The sequence below is a fragment of the Cavia porcellus genome, unplaced genomic scaffold (genome assembly GCF_034190915.1).
Source record: "Cavia porcellus strain 051 isolate PalLab524CR breed Dunkin Hartley unplaced genomic scaffold, mCavPor4.1 scaffold_9, whole genome shotgun sequence".
Classification (NCBI taxonomy): Eukaryota; Metazoa; Chordata; class Mammalia; order Rodentia; family Caviidae; genus Cavia; species Cavia porcellus.
Window position 1 is genome coordinate 51,011,694 of NW_026947492.1, and position 26,119 is coordinate 51,037,812.

Genomic DNA, 26,119 nt, shown 5'->3' on the forward strand with positions numbered 1-26,119 from the left:
AAAGATCCAACAGCAGAAAGATAACGTGTCAACAATAAGCCAATATATAACAGTTATAATCATAAATATAAATGGACTCAGTGCACCAATTAAAAGAAACAGACTGGCAGAATGGATCAAGAAACAAAATCCAACCATATGTTGTCTACAAGAAACTCATCTAACCCAAAAGGATACTCACAGACTGAAAGTCAAAGGATGGAAAACAATATATCATGCAACAGGAACCCAAAGAAGGCAGGGGTAGCTATTCTGTTTGCAGACAATGTGTACTTCAAAGCAATAATGATCTGAAGAGGGTCATTACATACTGGTTAAGGGAAAAATTCAAGAGGAAGAGATAACTATCTTAAATATATGTGCACCAAATTCTAGAGCACCCAGTTATATAAAACAAGTATTATTCCCGGCTGCACTTGGAGAACTGTGGAGCTTCCAACAAGTAGGCGGGCGCATGCTATCCCCGGAGTCCAGCCTATTTGGGACTCCTGCACCTCACCATCGGTGTGCACAGGAGGGGCTGGGCGGACCTACATCCGCCTCTTCATGTGTCTGGAGGACTGAGGATATCTCAGCAAGCAGGGGAGCATTGCAGGTTCCAGAGGCCCCACGGCCTGTGGTAAGTGCTCAGCGCACTCTGCCCAAAGCCCAGACTGTTCGGGATCCTCCAGGCTTCCGGGTGCAGTGAAGTGGATAAGTGGGTTTGAGGCATCTACATCCGCCTCCCCATCCCAGCTGCACTTGGAGAACTGTGGAGCTTCCAACAAGCAGCGGGGCACACAGTGTCCCTGACACCCAGCTTATCTGAAACTACGGAGTTCTAAACAGGCAGAAGAGGGCCATTGATTCTACAGCCCCAGTGGCTTGGGGTAATGGGGTGCCAGAGTCTCAGGAGCTGTGAACATAGAAGGGGATTTCCAACAGACCTTGAGGAAGCTTTCAAATAACACTTGAAACACAGAAATATAGGAACATGACAAAACGAAAGATCAAATTACAACCTCAAACCTCCAGCCCATCTCAAGAAACCCTAGGAGCAATGTATATAGAAGAAAATATATGCCATCTGCCTCAAATATCGGACACAATAGCTACTGAAATTAACAAGAAACTCCAGGAAGCTTTAAAGAAATTCAAACTCGAAATAATCTCCCAGGTAAAAGAAGAAATGATAAATGAAAGAGATTCTGAATATATCTAAAGAAAACACAGATAAAAAATTGGAGGAACTAAACAAAAAGATAGAATCCCTAGACGAGCAATATAAGAAACAAACAGAATACATAATGCAGATGCACAGAGATATACAGGAAATAAAAAACTCCACTGAAAGTTGTAAAAACCGCCTTAATGAAAGTGAAGATAGAATTTCAGACCTTGAAGACAGGATTGCAGCTAGTGAACAGGAAAGGAAAGATCTTTTAAAAATAACAAGGAATCAGGAAACAACAACTCAACAACTGCAAGATGATGCAAAGAAAAATAACATAAGAATGATAGGGATTAATGAAAAAGGAGACAACATAAAGGATGTCAAGAGGATATTTAGAGAAGTAATAGCTGAAAATTTCCCAAGCATGAGATCAGAAACCGACATCAGGATCAGTGAAGCATATAGAACTCCAAATAGTCATAACCAAAATAAAACTACACCCAGACATATAATAATCACCATCCCAGAAGTCCAACACAAGAATAGATTATTAAAAGCTGTCAGAGAGAAAAAACAGATAACTTATAAAGGAAACCCTATCAGAATCACAGCAGACTTCTCAGCACAAACAATAAAGTCAAGAAGAGCATGGAGTGAAGTATTCCAGATCCTAAACCAAATAATTTCCAACCTAGACTGATGTATCCTGCAAAACTATCATTCAAAATTGATGGTGAAATATGATACTTCCATGACAAAGAACAGCTGAAGAACTTCATGAACACCAAACCAACCCTGCAAAAAATATTGAAAGACAGTTTAGATACACAAAAGAAAAAGCCACTAAGCAAAGCAGATAATTAAACAGAACAGAAAGATAAAGATCCAACAGCAGAGAGATAACATGTCCACAATAAACCAGCATTGAAAAGTAATAACCATTAATGTAAATGGTCTCAATGCACCAATCAAAAGAAACAGACTAGCAGAATGGATCAAGAAACAAAATCCAACCATATGCTGTTTACAGGAAACCCATCTAACCCAGAAGGATACTCACAGACTGAAAGTCAAAGGATGGAAAACAATACTTCATGCAGCAGGAATCCAAAAAAAAAAGCAAGAGTAGCCATTCTGTTTGCAGACAATGTGAACTTTAAACCAACAATGACCATAAAGGACAAAGAAGGTCACTACATACTCGTTAGGGGGAAACTCCAAGAGGAAGAGATAACTATCTTAAATACATATGCACCAAACTCCAGAGCACCCAGTTATATAAAACAACTATTAACAGAAATGAAAACTCAAATTATCAGTAACACAATTGTAATAGGAGACCTTAATACGCCATTGACACCAAGGGACAGATCAACCAGACAGAAAATGAGCAAAGAAATAATGGAACTGTATCACACCTGTGAACAAATGGATTTGATAGACATATACAGAATGTTCCACCCAACAACATCAGAATACACATTCTTCTCAGCAGTACATGGATCATTCTCTAAAATAGACCATATATTAGCTCACAGAACATATTTAAACAAATGCAAAAGAGTTGAAATCATCCCTTGCATGTTATCGGATCATAGCGCTCTGAAATTAGAAATTAATGATAAAAGATATTGCAAAAATCCCACAAACACATGGAAACTGAATAACACACTGTTGAGTAATTAGTGGGTCAAAGAAGAAATTAAAGAAGAAATTAAACAACACCTAAAAGAAAATGAAAATGCAGATACAACTTACCGGAATTTGTGGGATGCAATGAAAGCCGTCTTCAGAGGAAAATTTATTGCACTGAGTTCCCACATCAGGAAATCAGAACGAATACAAATAAATAACTTGATGCTACACCTCACACAGCTAGAAAAAGAAGAGCAAGTAAAGCCCAAAGCCAAAAGAAGGGAGGAAATTCTAAAAATCAGAGCAGAAATCAATGCAATGGAGACTAAGAAAACAATCCAAAGAATCAACGAATCAAAGAGTTGGTTCTTAGAAAGAATAAATAAAATTGATAAGCCCCTAGCCAACCTTATTAAAAAAAGGGAAGAAAAAGCTCAAATTCATGCAATAAGAAATGAAAAAGGTGAAATTACTACAGACCCAATAGAAATACAGAAGATCATCAACACCTATTTCGAAAACCTCTACTCTCAAACGTTTGATAACACAGAAGAAATACACAGATTCTTAGAAACATATGAAGTACCAAAGCTAGATCAAGAGGTTGTAAAACTGTTGAATAACCCAATCTCTGTTAATGAAATTGAAAATGTAATTAAGTCCTTACCTACAAAGAAGAGCCCAGGCCCAGATGGATTCACTGCAGAGTTCTTCAAGAAATACAAAGAAGACCTAATGCCGACACTCCTCAAACTATTCAATGAAATTGAAAGGGAAGCAGTCCTTCCTAAGTCATTCCTGCAAGCAAATATTACTCTACTACCAAAACCTGAGAAAGACCCAACTAAAAAAGAGAACTATAGACCGATCTCCCTAATGAACACAGATGCAAAAATCCTCAATAAAATATTGACAAATAGGATGCAGCAAATCATCAAGAAGATTATACATCATGACCAAGTGGGATTCATCCCAGGAATGCAAGGATGGTTCAACATACGTAAATTAATAAATGTAATCCACCATATCAATAAAGCCAAAAGTAAGAATCACATGATCATTTCTATAGATGCAGAAAAAGCCTTCGATAAGGTCCAACATTCATTCATGATAAGAACTTTACAGAAAATTGGAATAGATGGTCTTTACCTCAATATAATAAAGGCCATTTATGACAAACCAACAGCCAGCATCATACTAAATGGCCAAAAATTGAAAGCCTTTACTTTAAAATCAGGCACAAGACAAGGATGTCCTTTATCACCACTCCTATTTAATATAGTACTGGAAGTACTAGCCAGGGCAATTAGGCAAGAGAGAGAAATAAAAGGGGTAAAGATAGGAAAAGAAGAAGTTAAATTATCATTGTTTGCAGATGACATGATACTCTACATAGAAGAGCCCATAAACTCCATTAAAAGACTCTTAGATACAAGAAATAAATTCAGTAATGTAGCTGGATACAAAATCAATACTCAGAAATCAATAGCATTCCTATACACGAACAACAAAATCACAGAGAGGGAAATAAGAGTAACCACACTCTTCACATTAGCAAGCAAAAAAATGAAATATTTAGGAATTACTCTTACGAAAGAAGTGAAAGACCTATACAAGCAAAATTACAATACACTGAATAAAGAAATTGAAGATGATCTCAGAAAATGGAAAGACATCCCATGTTCATGGGTAGGAAGAACAAACATTGTGAAAATGGCCATTCTCCCCAAACTGTTCTACAGATTCAATGCAATCCCAATAAAAATATCATCAACATACCTTATAGATCTAGAGAAATCACTCCTAAAATTAATCTGGAACAAAAGAGACCTAGAATAGTGAAGGCAATTCTAAGCAGCAAAGGCAAGGCAGGAGGCATCACAATCCCTGACTTGAAGTTATACCACAAAGCAACAGTAGTAAAATCAACATGGTATTGGAATCAAAATAGAGCTGAAGATCAATGGAATAGATTAGAAGATACAACCACAACTACAAACACACTCAACCACCTTATCTTTGATAAAGGAGCCAAGCAGGTTCACTGGAAGAACGACAGTCTCTTTAATAAATGGTGCTGGAAAAACTGGCTCTCCATTTGCCAAAAACTAAAGCTAGACCCATGTTTATCACCATGTACTAAATTAAAATCTAAATGGGTCAAAGATCTCAGACAAGGGACTCTTGTCTAAAACATATAAAGAAGTAAAAAATCTTAGACCCCCAAAATTCAAAGATCCAATCCAAAAATGGACATCTGAGATGAATACGCACTTCTCAGATGAAGAAATACAAATGGCAAATAAATACATGAAAAAAATGTTCATCATCATTGGTCATTAGAGAAATGCAAGTTAAAACCACACTGAGACTGCATCTCACTCCTGAAAGAATGGCCAGGATCAAGAAAACCACCAAGAACAAAGGCTGGAGAGGCTGTGGGATAAAGGGAACTTTCCTGCACTGTTGGTGGGAGTGTAGACTGGTGCAGCCATTGTGGAAGTTAGTCTGGGGATTTCTCAAAAAGCTGGGATTGGAAGTCTCATTTGTTCCAGCTATTCCACTTCTCGGCATATTCCCAGAAGAACTGAAAGCATTGAACCACTGAGATACATGTACACCCGTGTTTGTAGCAGCACAATTTGTAATAGCCAGATCTTGGAAACAACCTAAGTGTCCATCAACTGAAGAATGGATAAAAAAGGTGTGGTATTTTTATACAATGGAGTACTACTCAGCTATAAAGAATGATAACATTGAGATATTTATACATAAATGTTCACAGCTTGAGACCATGCTCATAAGTGAGATAAATCAAACCCACATGTATAAATATCGAATAGTTTCCCTAGTGTAAGAAATGATAATACATAAAAGTATGTGGTAATCATGATTCCCCATTATATTGCTTTGAAGGCTTATAATGTTTTCATTCATTAATTGTAATGGCTTTATTCTGGGCTGTTTGATTTTATTGTGTGTGATGGTATGAACAGCTATTTTGGAGAAAATAAGACAATGTAATAGCTAGTGCTGATTTAATATCATCTTGTTTTTGAACTCCCATCAAGGTTTTGTTCTTCTGTCTCCATTGATCTTAACATATTGTATCTTATTGGATTTTATTATATGTGAAAATATAAACAAAACTTTTATAGACAAGGAGATAATATAGAAACCGTTGTTTGTTTTCTGTTAGTGGGTCTAAATACCCTGTAATACTGTCATTCTCTTGAATGGTTTTTACATTGTCTTGATGTGTTTGATGCTAGAGCATACAAAGTTATACTCAAATATTTCAAGGAAAGAGACACTATGGTAACTACTTTTATGTCGGGATATCTTGTGGTGAAACACTATGTTGCTTAAATTGTTCTGTTCTGACCTGTGCTGTTTTGTTGTTATGTCCTGTTTTTATTATTTATTTTTTTATTTTTATCTTTTTAAGGGAAAAATAAAAAACAGCAGGATATATTATAGTAACCCACGTTGATTTCTTATTAACGTGATTTGAAACCTGTATTGCTCTCACCATCTTGTATTGACTGATTTTGCTCTATTCTGTTTTGCTTGATAGTACCAAGTTTGAGAGTATAGGCAACAACTTTGAAGACAGTAAGATTCACTATGATGCCCATTCCGGTTTGACTATTATCTTCCTTTGAAGTCCTGTAATGTCTCCAGTGTTTCGGTTTTATTGGTTTTGTTTTTTACTGTTTTGTTCAATTTTATTATAACCGATGATGTAGGCAATTCTTTTTAAGATAGCAAGAGGCATTATGGTAACCATTGTTGATCACCTTGTATTCTGTTTTGACATCATGTACTATGTCCATCCTTTTGATTTGACTGACTCTGTTTTATTATGTCACATTTGATTTTATTCTCTTCAAAAAAAAGTAATAAGAACTGTGGGAGTAATAAAACTCAAAATGTGTAATTGTTATTGTAAAAAAGAGAGGAAAAGAAAGTGCTCTAAAGGATATGACTGCATGTATATTTAAGCGTATAAATAGATAACCATATTACTGAGTTTTTGTTGGATCATTGAACAGAACTGTTTGCCGTCTCTCTGTTTGAATGTCCACTTTATGTGCTTTAATTTTGTAACTTGAACAACTATTTCTAAGATGACAATATGTAATCTATTAACTAGTGATTTCCTGTTTATTTATTTTAAATTCTGTATTACTTGTTCCCTTTTTCTGTTTTTTTTCTCCTTAAATAATATTTTTTAAAAAGGAAGTACATTTTAAATATTCCTATGAAATACTTATAATAATTAGTTCAATTTAGCCACTTTTTATTGTATATATATATGTATATATATCAACTTGTTACATTGTATGCTTTAAACATATAATTTTTATTTGTTAATTTAAAATAAATGCAAAAAATAATGGGCTCATAGTTATATTTCCAATTCAATTCTAACGATTATCATTTTTTTAACAAGATTTTGCTGTATAGCCCAGGCTGTCTGAAACTCATGGTGATCTTTCTGCCTTGGTCTCCCAAATGTTGAGATTATGGGCATGTACCATCACACTGGGTCATTGTTGTGTTTTTAGTAGCAAGTTGATTTTATAAATTTGTCTTTTGTTTTGCACTGAAAATCCTAACTACCAATAACACACATTGCTTCTTCTAACCATATGAAGAAATTAATTTCAAAATAACATCATTATTACTATTTATAAAACTAATACTATTGCCAAATGATGTTCAAAAATTTATTTAGCTGTTTTATATATGTTGATTTAATGGAAAAATTAATTACTCACATATTCATCTCACTTAATTAATTTTCTTTGAAACGTATTTTTTTTATAGGTTGATCATTTTGGATTCAACTACCTCCAAACTTTTAAGCAGCGTTACTTAATATCTGCTAAACACTGGGAAAAAGATGGTGGATCAATACTTTTCTACACTGGTAATGAAGGCGACATTGTCTGGTTTTGCAATAACACGGTATGTGCAGATTTCTGAAATTCCTTTGCTCATATGATTTGCCTTTTATTATGATTATCTAGAAAAAATGTTTTGTAGGATAAAATGACCAAGTAGTACTATTTTTTAAAATGGTAGAGAGATTGAATTCAAGACCTTTGCACTCCACTTTTTAAAATCAATTACTAGTTAATTAATTTTTTGAGATAGGGTCTCATTTAATTTACTAAGTTTCCAAGGCTGAGTTCAAACTTGTAAGTTTTCTGCCTCAACCTCCCAGAGTATTGGGATTACAGGTGTGACCACCATGCTAAGCTAAGTATTAGAATTCTTACTTATAAAGTTCTTCAAAAAAATTATAAAAAGACCAACTTGCTAATAATAGAAAAATAGCAGAACTACATGAATAGACAGTTTGCCAAAAAACACATTCAGATATTCAAGAAGTTTGTATATTCAACTTTAAGGAATTACAAATGAAAAGAAGCGAATGCTTTTCTTGGACAATTGAATTAAAATTTCTTTTTGTAAATCCCAGTTTATTTCTAGAGCAAATAGGATATGATGGAAACAGGCATAGGAGTTCTGTTGCATACAGTTTGTATTGATTATGGCTTCTGGAAGATAAATTCAAGGGTAGGAATCTTTGTATGTTTATTTAGTATTGTATTTTCAAATTCCAGGAGTATATTAATCATGTAAGTAGGTGGTAAATAAATATGTGTTATGTGTATAGATAACTAAAAGCAAAACAAAGCCAGTGCAAATAAAAAATATGCACACTTGACTGTCTAACAGGAATGGGCAAATTGTGAGGTTTAGCTTCCATGTTTTACCATTTTTCTCGTACTGTGAAAGTGAAGATTAGATAATTTAGTAGCTTGCTTTTTCTATTACCTTTCATAATACTTGAATCCATTAACAAAATTTAATTTAGGACACATGAGAAAGAAGAAAGTGTCCTTTTCAGTGTGTTAATGATCTGCCTAGAAAATGGCAACTTTCTACCAAAAAGCTGGTCTGTGAATTACTGTGAAGTAGGGATTAATTGAATTATCTCCAAAGCCAATATCCAGCATGTGACCTGGTGTTTAGGAGGTCTCAGTAAATGCTTGTTAAACTGAATTGACACTACAGATAGGAATCCAGTTGTACTGTTACTGCATTCCTTGTTTCTGATTATGTATTTCCTGAGGATGTTAAGGATTAGTGGAAAATAAAGCAATTCCCTCAGAAATGAGATCCTAGGATCTCTGTGTCTTTTAGATCAGTGACAGATAACTCAGGATTTCCTTTTCACGGAGTTCCTGCCCCCTGATTCTCTGAAGCCACGCAGCCACCTTGTTGCTTTTCCTCGTGTGACTTCCCTTTTACGCCAGGGTCTCAGGACAGCTTCTCCAGTCCACTGCTTTCCCACTTCCTGTTCTTTATTGTGGCAGCAGCAGTTGTTGCCTCCAGCACACACTGCTCCGCGGCGCTGAGGCAGAGCCCAGGCTGCTGCAGGTCGCTATCGGGAGGAGTGATAGAAAGGAAGCGTGCTCAGTACCGGGGCAGTTCCAGAGAGCCCCCAGGGACGGAACCTGGAGGGGCAGATCCTGGCCTGGCTAGTCTCACCTCTTCCTTCCTTACTAAAATATTCCAATTGCACATTCGCTTCCATTCATTTTTTTGAGAGGCAATGTAGCATAGTGGTCAAGAGTGAAGACTTAACCATAAGTGACAAGTTTCGAATTCTGATTTTGCTACTTTGTTGTGTGACTTTGGGCAAATTTCTATATTTTCCCATCTGTTAAGTGGATATAATAAATATATCTAGTTCATTGAGTTAAAAAGACTAAATAAGATTAAGGTAAAATGTAAGATTAAGGTAAAATGTAAGATTAAGGAACTTGTAGACACATAACATTACTATATTAAATGTACCTCTTTTTAAAACATAGTACCTCTGAAACAGATGCAGGCAGATAATCACTTACTACACTGTGAACTGGATCAGTTAAATTACTTCCTCTCAAAGTCTGAAGCTGTCTCCACAGAGATCTGAATATATTTAAGGATAATTCTTACCTTTAAGATACTCACAGTCTCATGGCAAGAAACATGAGCAGGCAAATAGCAGGGTGGCTTCACAGAGAGCCTCACGTAGCCCAGGAGGGTCATCAGTACTGCGGAGTGAGGGGGCAGGAAAAGGCGTGCTTTGTGACACGGGATGAGTAGGTCCTAGAAAGAACATTGCTCCTGAACCATCACAAGTGTCAGTTAAATTCTCCATCCTCACGTGCATGTAGCTCTTTCTTTTCTTTTGTTTGTGGTATTGAGGATGGAACTCAGCACCTTTTTGCACATTGGACAGGCAGTCTACCCCTGAGCTACTTCTCCCAGGCAGTTCTTTTAATCATTCACTTATTGATCAAAACAAACACAAACATTTTAAGGTTCTTAGTTCTTGTTTAGGAGTGGTGACTTAATAAAAAGCAACAAGGTACATTTAGGAGTGACAGCTTTGATATATGCTAGATCTAATCCACATGTGGTTGCTTGGAATGCTTTGTCGAGAAAGATTTTGAGGCCACAGTTGAGCTAAGTGAAAACATTCAGTGAATGATGAATGATCAGGCCTAGGCGTTTCAACCAGGCAACCTAACAGCATTTGGTGATTGTACCCTGGAACCACTTGCTCTTATGTGAATTTTGAAGTTCATTTTAAGTCTTGTGCCTCAGTGTTCTTGCTTGTATAATGGGGATAATCCAAGCACCTGTTTACTTGTTTCAGTGAATTCATGCGTAGGAATTTAGAATAGTGTCTGACACATGTATGAGTTTAGAACTGTGCCTGATTTACATAATGACTCAGATAATATTAGCTATTGTTAGCTACTATTTAGTTTTCAATAAATAGTATTAATTTAAAACCCCAAGGGAGTTTAGTATGATTACGTGTACTGTTTTCTTTTTATGTTGCAAATACCTACGAGTGGGTGACTAACTTAGGTGTCTTTTGGAGTTTCCTTGAAGTTTTGACACACAGTGCGGTCTGAAGACTACTTGAGACATAATATTGATTCTAGGTCTGGAGGTTCAGGATAAGGGTTGAATGACTGACTAGTGGATGAGCAACCTGGACTTATTTTTGCCTCACTCAAATACAGTGTTTAGCTGTGCAGCTTTTCAGAGAACTCTTTCTGGTTCGGTTTAACATTTATTTCATTTGCTTTGCAAAATGCTTTGGTGTTTTTTTTTTTCACATCCCAATTTTTGTCTTGTAAACTGTTCTTAGGGGTTCATGTGGGACGTGGCTGAGGAACTGAAAGCTATGTTGGTGTTTGCTGAACATCGGTACTATGGAGAATCCCTTCCCTTTGGTGCTGACTCATTCAAGGCAAGTGTACTTCTTCCAGTAACACTTTACTTTTTTTTTTTTTTTGAAACAGGGTCTCACTATGTAGTTCAAGCTGTGCTTCAACTCATTGTGTAGCCAGACTGGCTTTGAACCTCAAGGCAATCCTGCCTCAGTCTCCCAAGTATACAGGCATGTGTCACTATCCCCAGCCATTTTACCTTTTAACATCCATGTGAGTCACTTGTGCTTCAGGCTTCCTTCCTGCGTGGATTGAGTGGACAGGGCGGGCTCAGAGTTCAGGCCCGTCTTGGGCAGGCAATGTTGGTTGGGGCTACAGAGATGCACAGAGCCTTGCCCTTGTTTCAGAAGGTCAGGGAACAGTTATAAAACAAACACTTTAATTATTAGGCCTGCTACTGGAAAAAATAGAATGAGCCCACAAATTTTGTCTCATAAGATTTTTTTGAAATCAAATATAATCAATAAAGTAAGGAAAAATCCACTCTGTGATATGGTGAGGGTCAAAGGGCTCCTCTGCCTTGCCTCTCCTATGGAAGCTCTGGCTGAACCACAGGCTCACACCTACTGAGCCAGGCACTTGTTCCTCAACCACCCTCACTTGTGTTCTATCCTTGTGATTCCAGGCCTAGTAACTTGCTACCTGTCATATTATTTACTTAATATTTCACTTTATAAAGTATAGAACTCACTTTTTAAAAAATTATTTTTATAGACAACTATTTAGAAGAAAACAAGAGTCATTATGGTAGCCACTGTTGACTGTTTTCTTGCTTTGAAACCTGTGTCACTTATATAGTTTTCTTCTGATCTGCTTTGTTCTGTTTTGTTTTACCCTCTTCAAAATAAAATAGAAAGTTATTTTATTGGTATATAATCACTATGTACTACAAACATATACTAATAAAAATAATTTTTCCAAATTATATTAAACTAAGATGTTATATGAAAGAAAATGTTACATTAAAAATGTTAGTGGACTACCTAAGGTCATTTAGCATACTACCAGTCTACACCTATCATGCTTTTGGTGAGTTCTCAGAAGAACCTGGGGCCATTTTTTAGAGTGTCTAGTTTGAAAGGAGTTTTAAATTTTCATTCTCAATTCTCAGAGGTTTGATTATCTTACTATAAATAAAATAAATAGTAATAAAATTAAAAAGAGGAAAACGGTGTCCGTGTGTTATAAATAAAAAGCGAGAGATTTGCTGGTATTTGTTGGGCCGTATGGGAAATTCTATTCTTTAGTGAAGTGTTTCATACTCATTCATCTCAAGATCAGATTAGAGAAACTGACAGGTCCCGAAATCACTGAGAAGCAGGCAGCTTGCTGCAGATAGAATGAAACTCTAAGTGATCATGATTTGTGCTCTATTAGCAAAATAGAACCAAGGGCTCTCTTGCATATGCTCTTTCCCTTTATGGGCTCACAGGATTTGTCAGTAATATGAAGGCTGTCACAAATATTGTTTAAGAATTGGAAAAAATGACACTCAATTATACATAGTGCCTCATGGAAGTAAAGAAGTAAAGAATAGTGACATGATGAGAGAGGGGGTGAGCAATCAGAAAACATGCCTTTCAGACAGGGAAAATATGAAGGAGTATGTGGCATGCTTAGCTAAGAAGAAAGATGGAAACTGTGATTCAGTAATGTGCAAAATGATGGAGAGAATTGGAGTGGTGAGATCCAAACATGAAAAATCTATTGGTATGTAACAAGTTCTCAAACCTTCTGCATATCTATATTTGTTGGCAGCACAATTCCTAATATCTGCATCTTGGATACAGCCTACATATGTCCATCGAATAAAAAAAATGCTATTTATATACAGCGGAATACTAATCTGCAATAAAGAAGGATAAATTTTGAGTCATTGGCAGGAAAATGGATGCACTTTGAAATCATAATGTTAAGTGAAATAAGTTATAAACACAAGCCTAAATATTGCAGTTTCTCTTATGTGAGAAACCCAAAATATAAATAAATTAAATAAAAATAAGAGATAGGTAATTCAAGCAGGGAGATACAGCTTTTGCAAATGAGAAGGTGGCCTAGAGATGGAGGGGAGTGGGTAGGAAGGAAGGAAGAAATTAAAATCTGGTATGTACATGTGGGTTCTTCAGGATGAATGTAATCATCAGGTACTGCAAATATATGCTCATAAAAAATTTTTAAAAACCAAGAAGAAGCATGTGTTACCTCACAGTTCCTCTGGGTGAAGAATTTGGAGTGGCTTAGCAGGGGGCTTCTGTTCCTGAGGTCTCAAGAGGCTCCTGTGTCCCCCGACACTTGACTGGAGCTGGATTATCCCCTCCACGTGTATGGAGATCATCACAGGAATGATAAATTTTGTGCTGGCAGTGAGCAAAAAGCTTCATGTCCTCGCCTCCTGGGCTTCCTGAGGGGCCTTTCTGCGTGGCTTCATGACCTGGCAGCCGCTTCCCTCCAAGCTGGCAGACCAGAGAGCAAGAGCAGAATGAGGCTGCTGTGCTTTTCTTGTGAACTAACTTTGGTAGTTACCTACTATTGTTTCTGCCACATTCTAGTCACTAGAATCGAGTCACTGAGTTCAGCCCAAGTTTTAAGGGAGTGGAATCCTTCACCTTATGGAAGGGGTGTCAAGAACTTACAGAGATACCTTCCCCACACCCGCCTTGGCCTCCTCTGTGCAGTAGGGGGCTCCACCTGAGCTTCACTTTCCTAGGCTGCAGAGAGATTCCACTCAGACAGTGAGCTGGGTGCTCCTGGGACTTAATGAATTTTTCTTGGCTCAGGGGTCCCTGTCTTGAGCTATTTTCCAATGCTCCCAAATTTAGTTTTTGCCTTTTCAGTTTTATAGTTGTTTATGATAAGCAGCCTAACTTGTTCCTGTTGTTGGTATGGTCAACATAATATATAATCATTTTGATGGGGAAGGATGAGTTTTTTTAAAACGGGTGATCCTTACCTCTTTTGTTCCTAAGATTTAGTTTATCTTTGACTACATGGTGGATATTTTAAAGTGTCAAAATTTGAAATGAAAGTTGATAGAACTGTGGGGGACTGGCGGCAGCTGAAAAGATAAGAAGTATGAAATATAAATGACCTATAGTTTGAGAATGTGGGGAGAGACATCCCCGATCCCCTGGGGCACGGCATCTCCCCCCGGGATCGGTGATCTCTCCATGGAACACATGGAATGGAGGCATATAAGTAGCCTCGGTTTGGGATGGAACCTAAGGAGGCATTAGGGATGCACAGGTAGCCCATTGGTCTTTGGCGCCATAGGTAATTCCTAGGGGTGGGGGAGATGGAGCTCCTTGGTTCTGTCTGAGGCTTTACTGGCTACAGTGTCCTGTCTGGGCCAAAACTCTTTCATATCCTGTCTTATGATTATTATTACAAAAAGGGGTAAAGATTTCTTTCTTTAATTGCTTCCTGCTGGGAGAGGACACTGTACTGGGGTCTAGGAGAGTTGACGGGATGATGGTTGATGCCCAGGTAGAAGCTGGTGCCAGGTGTTTTAGCCAGGACAACTTCACTGGTGAATGCACGTATGTCAGACTGGAAAAACAAAGAGACAAGATGTTATGAGGAGGCATGGAACTGTCATATTTAAGGACCCAGGTGAGGTAGAAGAAAAAGTGCCTTTGATTTTGATATGTCATTATATCAGGACCATGTTGAGGTAGGATCATTGTCACGGTGAGGTAGAATTCTGAAAAATAAGTGTAGGGTTAGGAGGAGTGAAGTTATGAGAGATAGGTAAGGCTTGTCTCTGGTATGCATGACGTTGGAGCCTTTAGTAAATCCTGTTAAGAGTCCTGCTGTAAAAAGAATAAGAAATTAGAAACCAAATTGGATAACAACATGACAGCCTGAGAGTTGTGGCTGTGAGCCCTTGGTAAGGCAGAGATGAGTAGGCAAAAGGATGGTTAGATCTAGGGCTTGAGTGATGCAAAACCAGAATGGCAATCTAGCAACTTTGATCACTGTTGAGGTTGCCAAGAATATCAGGTATGGGTTGCTGTAACCTGGTTGTAGTCCTTGGAATGATTTGCTGTAACAGAACTTTAGCAAGTATATCAGCAGTTCCCCTGGTTGTGGGAAAGGCTTTTATGTATCCTGAAAAAGTATAAACAAAGTGAGAAGACAAAATATGTCAGCCTTGACCAGGGTTGTCTGAGAAACTGGTGAGTAAGAAAGGAAGGAGGTGGTCTTATATCACTGGAGAGGTAATGATAACGGGTGTAAGCTGTTGAGGCCTCAGTGTGTCTAAGTCAGTCTGTATAAACACAAGGGAATAAAAGCATTTTAAGATTTAGGACTGTAGAGTGAGTGGAGGGAAGATTTGGCACCACTGGATGGACTAGGAAGAAGCAGTCACGAAATAGGCCTGTTTATAAATGGCATAGGTTGACTCTCATAGTCTCCTAGAGATAGAGGACCTACTATAGGAGCCTGAAAACTCAGGAAGAACTCTGTATATATGGCCTCTATGTCCACAAGTATAGATAATGTCTTACCTGAGACTTTTAGTGGAACTTGGACTCTGAGACAGACACCCATAAAGGGGGCTGTTGTTGGCCCTGAGCCCCGTCAGTCTTTAGCAGCAAGTTTAAGCAGATCTGTTGGCGATGGATCTGGCAGCATTGACATTTCCTGTGAGGGCTAGCATAGGATGGCTTACCCACTGTCTGGTGGCTAGGACAGTCCAGTAGCCCTGGGGTAAGGTCTCAAAGGAACGCCAGGATGGTGCACTCTCTTGCCCAGTGTCTTCTGCTGCATTTGAGGCATAGTCCATGGTGGGGCCCAGGCAGCTCCACCTTGTGTCGGTTTACCTGTCTCAGAACTCCAAGTGTCATAAGTGTTATTGTTATCTCTGTTGTTGAAAACATGAAAAGCCATATTAAGGTCTCTATGAGGTTTGAAGGTCAAGTTTTGCCTTTTTTGAGGAGATCTGGACTACAGTAGAAGGTATCTGTAGAATTAAGTAAGTATGCAGGAGTGAAATATAATCAACAGGGTATTTATAATTTTATTAATGTCTTCCCATAAGGAGGACAGGTCCAGAGAATTTTAGGAACTGACATGTTATGTCATATATGTAAGTATCTCTTTATGTTATTAAAATGTCTAACGCCATCTGATTTTTAGATTAATTTTTAATTAAATTTTACCATTTTATTTAGGAGAGAAATCAGCTAGTGTTTTTTAATATCAGTTGAGTATAGTTAATTATGGCTTGGTGGAGGGCTGAGCCAGGGCAGGCAGATAGGCTGGGAAAAGGTTTAAGTTTGGCTTCTGCCGCAGTGCTGGCCCCGTTGCTCTGCACATATCACACAACCCCTGTCCTGGAAAAGAGCCAGTGTTTCCCAGCAAAAGGAATCCATAATCATCCCTAACCTTAGTTGTTAAACAGGAGATCGGTGACAACACAGTACAACACAGACAGCGAATTCAACACAGAACACCACTGGTGGCTCACAGCAAAGGAAAAAAAATAGCATTTCTCTGAGCTGAGCTGCCCAGCTGCTCTTTATGTTTGTGTTCTGGTGTGTGGGCAGAGCATGCCCAGCGTGGGGGCGGGGCATGCAGAGTAAAGGTGGGGTGAGCGCCGGGATGTAGCGCCTGCACAGGGCTGGGACTGCCCCCGGAAACGTGCAAGGTGGAGGCGGTGCCAGCAGTGGCGACACACAGGGGGTGGAGCTGGGAGGCGGAGTTGGGACACCGCATGAAGCTGGGGCTGCTCCCGGAGGCATGGCCTGTAGCCGACTGGTGTGGAGCTGAGCCTCCACATGGAGGAACTGCTTGCAGGACGCATGGATTAGGGCGCGGCATTAGAGCTGAACCCCACGCGGACCTGAAGTGCCGCATAAGAGTTGAGATACCGCACAGAGTTGGGGGGTGGCGTGAAAGCCCGAAGCAGCAGTATCTCCCAACACTGTTTGGGCTGGAGTGCTTGAGAGCTTAAAGTAGCCACGCATATCTCTCAACACTGTTTGGGCGCACCTCCCCCCGTCTTGGTGGGGAATGGGTCGGTGAGCACTGCGGGGGGGTGGGAGTGGGGGGAGGGGAGGAGGCTTTGAGGAAACAAAAGGGATGGGGATGCTGGTGGGAAAGGACACATTCTCAAAACAAAGGCTTAAAGATAGAGAGTTTTGTAAACTTGTCATCAGTGTGATAAGCCATTGGTAGGTATGGTTTTTTGGGGGTGGACAGGAAGTGGTCCCCAAGATAAAATCTGGTGTGGGGTCTAGCCCACAGAGTTATAGCCAGATGAGGCAATGGACCGTGGTCTACTAAATTTAAAGTCGTCACTTTTTACTCTAGACCGATTGGTATTTTATGGTTCCAAAACTCATAATTAATTGGCTGTCACCAATATATGAGCGGATTTCATATGGATTTAGTAACAACTCTGCCCGTGAGAACTTAAAAACCTCTGAAGGACGTGAGAGTCTTTCAGTGTGGACATAAGCTGGCCCAGGAAGATTCTGCCTTGGGCCATCTGAACCCAAAGGATGTGAGAATCTCCCAGTGTGGACACAGATTGGCCCAGAAAGACTCTGCCTTGGGCTATCTAAGGACATGAGAGTGTCACTTGAACCCACAGGAAGGGGGAGAAAACCCGCCTGGAGCCTGGCCCAGCGGCAATCTCTGGGGGGTTGCTCACCTGTGGTAAATTGGGTTGGTTTTGTTTGCGAACCGGCAGCGACAAGTTTACAGCTCCCAGAGTGTAGAAGTGAGGAATTAATGCAGGATGCAGTCCGGTCCTGGTCCTGAACGGCAGAGGACTCAAACTGGGAGGGCCCAGGAGTCTCTCGTGTGCCGTTCCTGGTCAGGGAACCATACGATAGAACTGTGGGGGACTGGTGGTGGCTGAAAAGATAAGAAGTATGAAATATAAATGACCTTTATTTTGAGAATGTGGGGAGAGATGCCCCCGATCCCCTGGGGCACAGCATCTCCCCCTGGGGTCGGCAATCTCTCCGTTGAACACGTGGAGTGGAGGCATAGAAGTAGCCTTGTTTTGGGGTGGAACCTAAGCGGGTATTAGGGATGCACAGGTAGCCCATTGGTCTTTGGCGCCATAGGTAAATTCCTAGGGGTGGGGGAGATGGAGCACCTTGGGTATCCTCTGAGGCTTTACTGGCTACAGTGTCCTGTCTGGGCCAAGACTCTTTCAAAAGTTACAATCTAATAGTTGCCTATTATGCTGGGTTTTACTTTCTATCACATTTGCTGTTGCTTAGATTTTGTTTCCGTTATTTCTACAACCTCAATGAAAGGTCTTGAGAAAATAGCATTTAATAGAAATTATTTTTAAAAATATGTTCTTCCACAAACTTAAGGTCACTTTCCTGAGCTGTTTAAATCAGCACAGCAATTGCTTTGAATGGGCATGTTAGCTCAACTGCCTAGAAATTCTGTGTGGAGATAAGCTGATCTGACTCAGGCTCTTTTCTGGACCTATGCTATGCCTAAGCTGCTATTATGTGCACATTTATACTCATGTTCTTTGTTATTTTTCTTTAGGATTCCAAACGCTTGAATTTTCTGACATCAGAACAAGCTCTGGCTGATTTTGCAGAGTTAATCAGACACTTGAAAACAACAATCCCAGGAGCTGGAGACCAACCTGTCATTGCCATCGGGGGCTCTTATGGCGGCATGCTTGCAGCCTGGTTCAGGATGAAATACCCTCATATGGTGGTTGGGTGAGGGCATTTATTCTGGATGCAATTGTTGAGAAAATCTTAGAGATTTGTTTTGGATTAAAAAACTCCCTTCCCTTAGACCAAGATTTCTAGTTTCTGTCTCATTAATAGACATTTTTTTCCTCATCCTTTTTGTTCAGTGTCAGTCTCAACTTTAAAACTTGAGTTAAATAAGTTATATAATTCTTTCCTTTCTCCTCTGTTGTTTCCCCTCCTATTTAGAGCTCTTGCAGCTTCTGCTCCAATCTGGCAGTTTGAGAATCTAGTTCCTTGTGATACATTTATGAAGATTGTAACTACAGATTTTAGGAAAAGTGATCCAAATTGTCCAAAGAGCATCCGCAGGTCCTGGGATGCTATTAACCGACTTGCAACCACAAGTAAGCTTTATTTTTTTTTATTTTTTTATTTTGTCTTTTTCCTTTTTATCAGTACCAGGGATCGAACTCATGACTGCCCGCTTACAAGGCAGGCGCTTATGCTGTTGAGCTAAATCTCCAGCCCCCACAGGTAAGCTTTATTAAGAGAGTAGATTTGTGATTGTTTCTTTTTACATTTCATTTTTGTTAAATTTCACACTTCCATTTCCTTTTATTTGTGGTGCTGGGGATTGAGCCCAGGCCCTCGTGTAGACCAGGCTAGCACTCTACCACTGAGCTATAGCCTCAGCTCGACAGTTCTACTTTTTTTTTTTTGTCTTTTTCCTTTTTACCAGTACCGGAGGACAGTTCTACTTTTGAAGAAATATTTCATTAAAGCAAAACATGTAGAAAAATATAGAAATTGTGATGCATAGCTTAATGAATCTTCACAAAGAGAGTACTTAGTTTAATGAGTTCCAGGACAAGAAAGAATACCCTCCCAGTGAGGTGGTGCATGCTTGTAATACCACCTATCTAGAAAGCTGAGACAGGGGCATCATGAGTTTGAAGCTAGTCTAGGTAGCACTGTGAGGCCCTGTCTCAAAAAAAAAAAAAAAAAAAAAAAAAAAAAAAAAAGTTATTTCTAACACACACAAAAACCGCAGAACAAACAAAAAAGAAATCATACAGCGTCTGAAAAATCCTTAAATGCCTTTCTAAGTCAGTATTTTTTTTTTTTTTGTCTTTTTGTCTTTTTAAGACAAGGTCTTGCCGTACAGTTTAGGTTGGCCTTGACCTCACATTGTAGCCCAGGCTGATCTTGAACTCACAACAATCCTCCTGCCTCAGCCTCCCAAGTGCTGGGATTACAGGCATGAGCCACCATGCCTGGCTTCTAAGTCAGTATTTCTGCACTTGTTAAGCTAATCACTACCCTTACTCCTTAAACCACTAATAATTTTTAAAATAATTTGAATTGCATAAGATGTGCTATTTTGCCTCTTGTCTTTGGTTCAATGCTGTATTTTTGATACATCTGTTTATTTTGTTTAGTTGTAGTTTATTCTCATTATTCTACTGTATTCCTTTTTATTTGTTTATTTCAATAGTATCTTAAAGCAGGATAATAATGCAGAACACTAATTATGGTGCAGTCCATGAAAATAGGCAACATGAGCTCATCCAGTTGCTCTAAAAATATTTTATCAAATGATGAAAACATTCCTGGTATAGAAAATTTAATTTTCTGAATACTAAGGGGAGGATGAATGACTTGTGAAGACCTCTACTGACTATCATCAATGTAATTCTATCATCAATGTAATTCCCAGGGAGTGGCCTGCAGTGGCTTACTAAAACCCTTCGCTTATGCAACCCTTTAACTTTGGATGATGTCCAGCATTTCAAACAGTGGATTTTGGAAACGTGGGTGAACCTGGCCATGACGGACTACCCTTATGAGTCTAACTTTATGCAGCCTTTGCCTGCTTGGCCTATCAAGGTAATAGGAAAATGTCCTCTCATCAGTTTTAGTAGTGTATCTTTCATGTATTTCTCTGACTTTCAGTGTCAGAGGAAATCCCAACATAGGGATTCTGTGCAGCTAGTGACATCTGGACTGAATGCTGGGTTTGGTCACTTTGTGATTATGTGAACTTGAACATGTTCCCTAACTTTTCTCATTTGACAAATGGAGATAAATGCATCAATTGTAAGAACTGTATGAATTAGAAATATGATCATTGGTTGCTGTGAATGGGATAATTATTATGTGCCAGATCCTGGGCCAGGGTAGGGATGTGGCTCAGCGGCACAGTGCCTGCCTGTTAAGTATGAGGCCCTGAGTTAGATTCCTGGTACCAAAAAAAAAAAAAAAAAAAAAAAAAAAGACCAAATCTTAAGCTGTGCACTTTGAAACACATGTAATCTTTGTGAAATATCCACAAAGCTTAGATCTATGTAATATATGTTTGATGCTTAATAAATGGCAGCTGCTATCATAGTACTATGATTAAGTGAGCTACTACTGCATTCTGAGCGCTGCACACATTATTAAAGGTGATCACCCTGTGGTGCGGGCGGAATGAGCACCAACTTGATTACGAGGTTTTGGCTCAGAGCTGCTACCTACACACTGTATCATTGTGGGCAAGGTGATCTTCTTCCCTGAGCCTCCACGTCATCCTCTGCAGAACAAAATAGCAATAGTTACTTAGAGTTGTGCTGAGTACCAAGTAAATATTGGATGTGACACACTCTGAGAAGTAGAGACACAGTAGCTTAGTTGTAGGTTCTTTTTACTATTGTAAGGTTCTCTTTTTTATTGCATATGCTCTTCTTTAAGTATTTTTTGTAAAGAACTTTCTTCTCAGTTTTAAAAACAAAGACTAGACAACTTAATGAGTAACTTTGAAAATAATTGACTCGATAGCTAGAATGGGTATAAAATATGACAGCCAAATTGCAAAAGTACTTTTAAAATTAATGGTTTCTTTGAACTATTGAATGTTGCTTAATACTTTGTAACTGAATTTAAAAAAACCTATTTGCTATCAGAATTTTTTTTAATGTACCAAGTGTTTTGTAATAGCAAGCTGAAGGTAAGTATTCATTGAATTAAATTGGATATTGGTGATAGGACGCTATTGAAAAGAGCAGATCTCTCTCACATAAGAAAACCTGGATCCATATATGTCACATTTACCTGTGTACTCTAACAGTATGTAAAATGAGTAATACATCTGCATCTTTATTTCCATTCAGTGAGTAAGTGTGATACCAGGTGATGAAAACAATATAGAGAAGTCCCTATTATTTTGAACAAAGATTGGCAAATTTTAGTCATAAAGGATTCTATTTTAGTCTTTGTGAACCATGTAGTTTATGTAGCATGAAAGCAACCAAAGATAATCCATGAACAAATAAGGATGTTCAATAGCATTTTATTTATAACAACAGGCAGTAGCTGCATTTGACTTGGAGTTTGTGGTTTGCTGACCCTGTTCTAGAAAAAAGAACCTAAGGTATAAAACATTTTAGTGTTACTTGATTTACCAGAATTTCAAACAATGAGCAGTCTAACTTTAGTTTTCTTCCCATTAATTTCATATTCTTTCTGAGGTGTTTTGCTGTTATCTTAAATGCAAATAAATGTTTTCTTCTTTACTTCACTAAATAATGACTTGGAATTTTGTTGTCTAGTTTTTACTTGGCAAGTCCTTTTATCTTTGATATGTCTATATATCTATAAAGTGAAAGTTTATTATTAAGGCAAAATATATCTCTCTCCCCATGATTACAATTTTTTAAAATTCAGAACTGCCTCTGCCACTTTTTTCATGTATTTCTTTGCACATTTTAAAAATCTTTTTTGGGTTTTTTGGTGCTGTTGGGAATGGAACTCAAGGCCTCACACAGGCTAGGCAAGTGCTTGATTACTAAGCTATACCCCCAGCCTAACGCTAAGCATTCTTGATGGCTTATAGTAATTTATGATCTTATTTCTTGCCTGCAGCCACTCAAAGTAATCTCCCTTGTCTCTTGCTTCAGGAAATTTCATTGCCTCTGTTTCCAATTTTCTCTTACAGTTGCTCACCTGATATTCAGAATTTTTCCACAATGTCTTCCTCTTTCTCCCTCCCAAACTTTTAGCTTCAGATCACTTTCTTTCACTGTCTATTCTCTCTCTTTCTTGACCCCTTCTCTGTTCTTGCAACCCACTAATCCCTGGAACACTACCCAGTTGGGGACCGCTCTTTCACTTGGATAGTTCCATTTAGTCAGGACTCCTCCTCCCTCTGATACACTTCCTCCTTTTTAAAGGACTGACAAACAGCCATCCTTTTCTGAGTCTGTGATTCAGGCTTAGGATGGTGTGATAATATGTAACAGTTAGGTTATATAAAAAAAGAAAAAGCAGGTGATTTCCAATTCTGCCTGGACCTCGTACAGTTCTGAAGGATCCATGGGCAGCCATTTTCCATGTCAATTCAAGTATCAGTCTTTTTAATTTGTCTTTGGGCTTTGCACACTCAGACTCCATTTGCTTTTGTTTACTGCTAATAGAAGCTGCAACATTCATGCAGAAATAATCATGGACTTGGCCAGTAGAACACAAGGAAGAAGAGAAAAGGGAAATAGAAAACCCCTCTGTCATTTGACTGTTCTGTCTGCATAAAAATCACTATCTTTTCTCAGTTTAAAGAGAAATTTTAAAGGATATAGTAGGTTTTAAATTTTGGAATCATTTTTTAGTTGATAACTTAGCAAATATTTTGGCTTAGTTTTCTGAGCATGCAGATAAAATGAAATAGTAAGACATAAGATGGAAAATCTCTTCCGTTTGTCTTGGTGTTTGATAATGTATGCAACCTCTCTGGGTGGTTTAAGCGGTTTAGGTGCATTCTATGAAAGGGAGCTTTTAATGACAAAACTAATGTGATTATCTGAGTGAGTGTGAGAGGGGTACTGAAGCCTTAGAGAAAGAAAATCTGTTAGAAAAGCTGAATGTATCTGCTTAATCCCTTTTTTAATGTGGATAGACCATGCTCTCTGAGAGGAGATTGGTCTTTTTTTTTTTTTAAAAACCTATCTTCTTTCCTCTTTCAAAAAATTCTCTTTGCCTTCTTTTTTTTCTTTTATTTAAATGCTTATCCTCATAGTGACACTTAAAGCTTTTAAATAAATCATTATCTTTGCTTTCTTTGGCATATGTAGGGTCAAAGGTCAGAACGTAAATATTTGAGTGCATATCTGACAAGCTTGGTTCCAGTTTATATGAATGTTGTACTTCTGACACTATTTCTGTGCTCTTTAAAACTAGAATTTTTAAATAGACTTCTAATATTTTTGAGTATTTTCTGAGCATTCACTTTTATGTGTGGAAGTAGAAAATGAATGGAGTCTATCTGTTGCTAGTGTTGATTCTTTACCTCATATTGCTCTACACTATTTTATTATATTATTATTGAGCATGCCAGAGAATCAAATCTATATCCCACCTCCTCTTTTCGGATGTTATTTGGGGTTGAACTGAGGGCTTCACATATGCTAGCCAAGTTCTCCATCACTGGAGTTATATAACCTCAGGCCTTTCTATTTTGTAGTTTCCTTTTTAATGTTGCATATTTTAAAGGTTTTATACAGAGCCCCTTATAAATTTTTACCTGAAACAAATATACAAAAATATATAGATAATCTAAGAATAAAAAAATACTTGTTTAAAAAATGAGCATGAGACTACAGACATATTTAGGCATTGTGTTATTATTTTTCTCCTATAACTTTCAACGTTGAGTACATGTAGTATAGTGGTTGAGTCTGCATTTGAATCCCAGTTCTCACACTGCCTTGATGTATAGTTTTAAGCAATTTTTAAAAATCTGTCTGTGCTTTAGTTTCCTCTCTTGTAAATGGGGATAGTAACAGTTACAGTGTTATTGAGTGTTTCATAGAACCTGGTTTGTGTTAAGCACTATGTTGACGCTAGTTATACAATAATAGTAATATCTTCTTATCAGGAAGACAGATTATCTGTGGTCAGAGTCTGAGTTCGGAGCCTATATTCATGGCTTCTAAAGTCTGTATTTTGTAACCAAACCTCTCTGAGCCTGTTTGTTCCCTGGGCTATGGTGGGAAATGTACTAAGGTTCAAGCAGTTTCAAGAGTAGTACTAGCAATGTCAGTTCCAGCTGTTCCCATTCCAGTATATCCATGGTGTTATTTTGAGATTATTTTGAAGAAACCACAAAATAAGAAGTATAATATTGGGCCTACCTGAGTGTTTCCACTCATCAAATGGACAGTACTGTAAGTTATTAGGGTTAAGCAGAGATATTATATGAAGCTATAACAAAATTACCTGTATTTGTTTGACCTATAGATGTGGCAATTTCATATGCTTCAACTTAATATTTATGTGTCTTATGCATCCTCTACATCTGCAAAAACAATGTGAACATCTTCTTTTGAGTTTCTATAGTGTTTGAAAAGCATAAGAAGAATGTTGAGGTCTTGCCTGTATGACTCTGGTATTTTTTTTAAATTTAATTTTACTATCAAAATTGCTAAGGTAGTTCATAGACATATGTAAAGAATGTTTTTTTTTTTTCCCCCTGCCAGAGGCTGATGCTTGCAGAATGTTTGAGTTAGGGAAGAATTTTAGAAACACCTAAAATAAAGTTCTTAACATAAATTTATAAGTATTTTTCAGAAAATATTTTATGTTATTTTTAACACCTTCTAAGTAGTATCCAAATGATACATAAATTTAACACAATCCTTATCAAAATACCATGAGTTTTTTTTCCCCACAGAACTAGAAAAAAAAAATTCTAACATTTATATGGACCCAGAAAAATAGCCAAAACAATCCTGGCCAACAAAAACAAAACAGGAGGCATTACAATCTCAGACTTCCAGCTATGTTACTAAACCACAGTAGTTAAAACAGCATGACATGTCACAAAACAGACATATTGACCAATTGAATAGATTAGAAGATGCAGAAACAAGCACTTTTAGTCATCTGATTTTCAACAAAGGGGCCAATAATATATGATACAGAAAAGATAGCCTTTTTAACAAATGGTACTGGAAAAACTGTTTATCTACATGCAGAAGAATAAATTTTGATTTATAGCTATTCATCCCTGTATTAAAATCAAGCCACATCAGGCATGGTGGCACATGCTTGTAATTCCAGCACTCAGGAGGCTGAGGCCGGAGGATTGCTGCAAGTTCAAGGTCAGCCTGGGCTGCAAAGTGAGTTCAAGGCTAGCATGAACTGCATAGTGAAACCCTGAAAAAAAAATCAAGCCAATAAATAAATACATGAAAAAATGTTCAGCATCATTAATCATTAGAGAAATGCAAATTAAAACAACACTGAGATTCCATCTCACTCCAGAAAGAATGGCCAGGATCAAGAAAACCAACAACAACAAATGCTGGAGA

General features: G+C 38.0%; 1 protein-coding gene across 1 annotated transcript in view; it reads left to right on the forward strand.

Annotated features, from left to right (window-relative positions):
- Prcp (prolylcarboxypeptidase) overlaps nt 1-26,119 on the forward strand; it is an 88,618-nt gene that overhangs the window by 46,753 nt on the left and 15,746 nt on the right. The window contains exons 2-6 of the mRNA XM_003468523.5: nt 7,622-7,762; nt 11,019-11,120; nt 18,622-18,803; nt 19,026-19,183; nt 20,497-20,666. Coding sequence (XP_003468571.1) covers nt 7,622-7,762; nt 11,019-11,120; nt 18,622-18,803; nt 19,026-19,183; nt 20,497-20,666 — 753 coding nt within the window. The remainder of the gene's footprint in view (nt 1-7,621; nt 7,763-11,018; nt 11,121-18,621; nt 18,804-19,025; nt 19,184-20,496; nt 20,667-26,119) is intronic.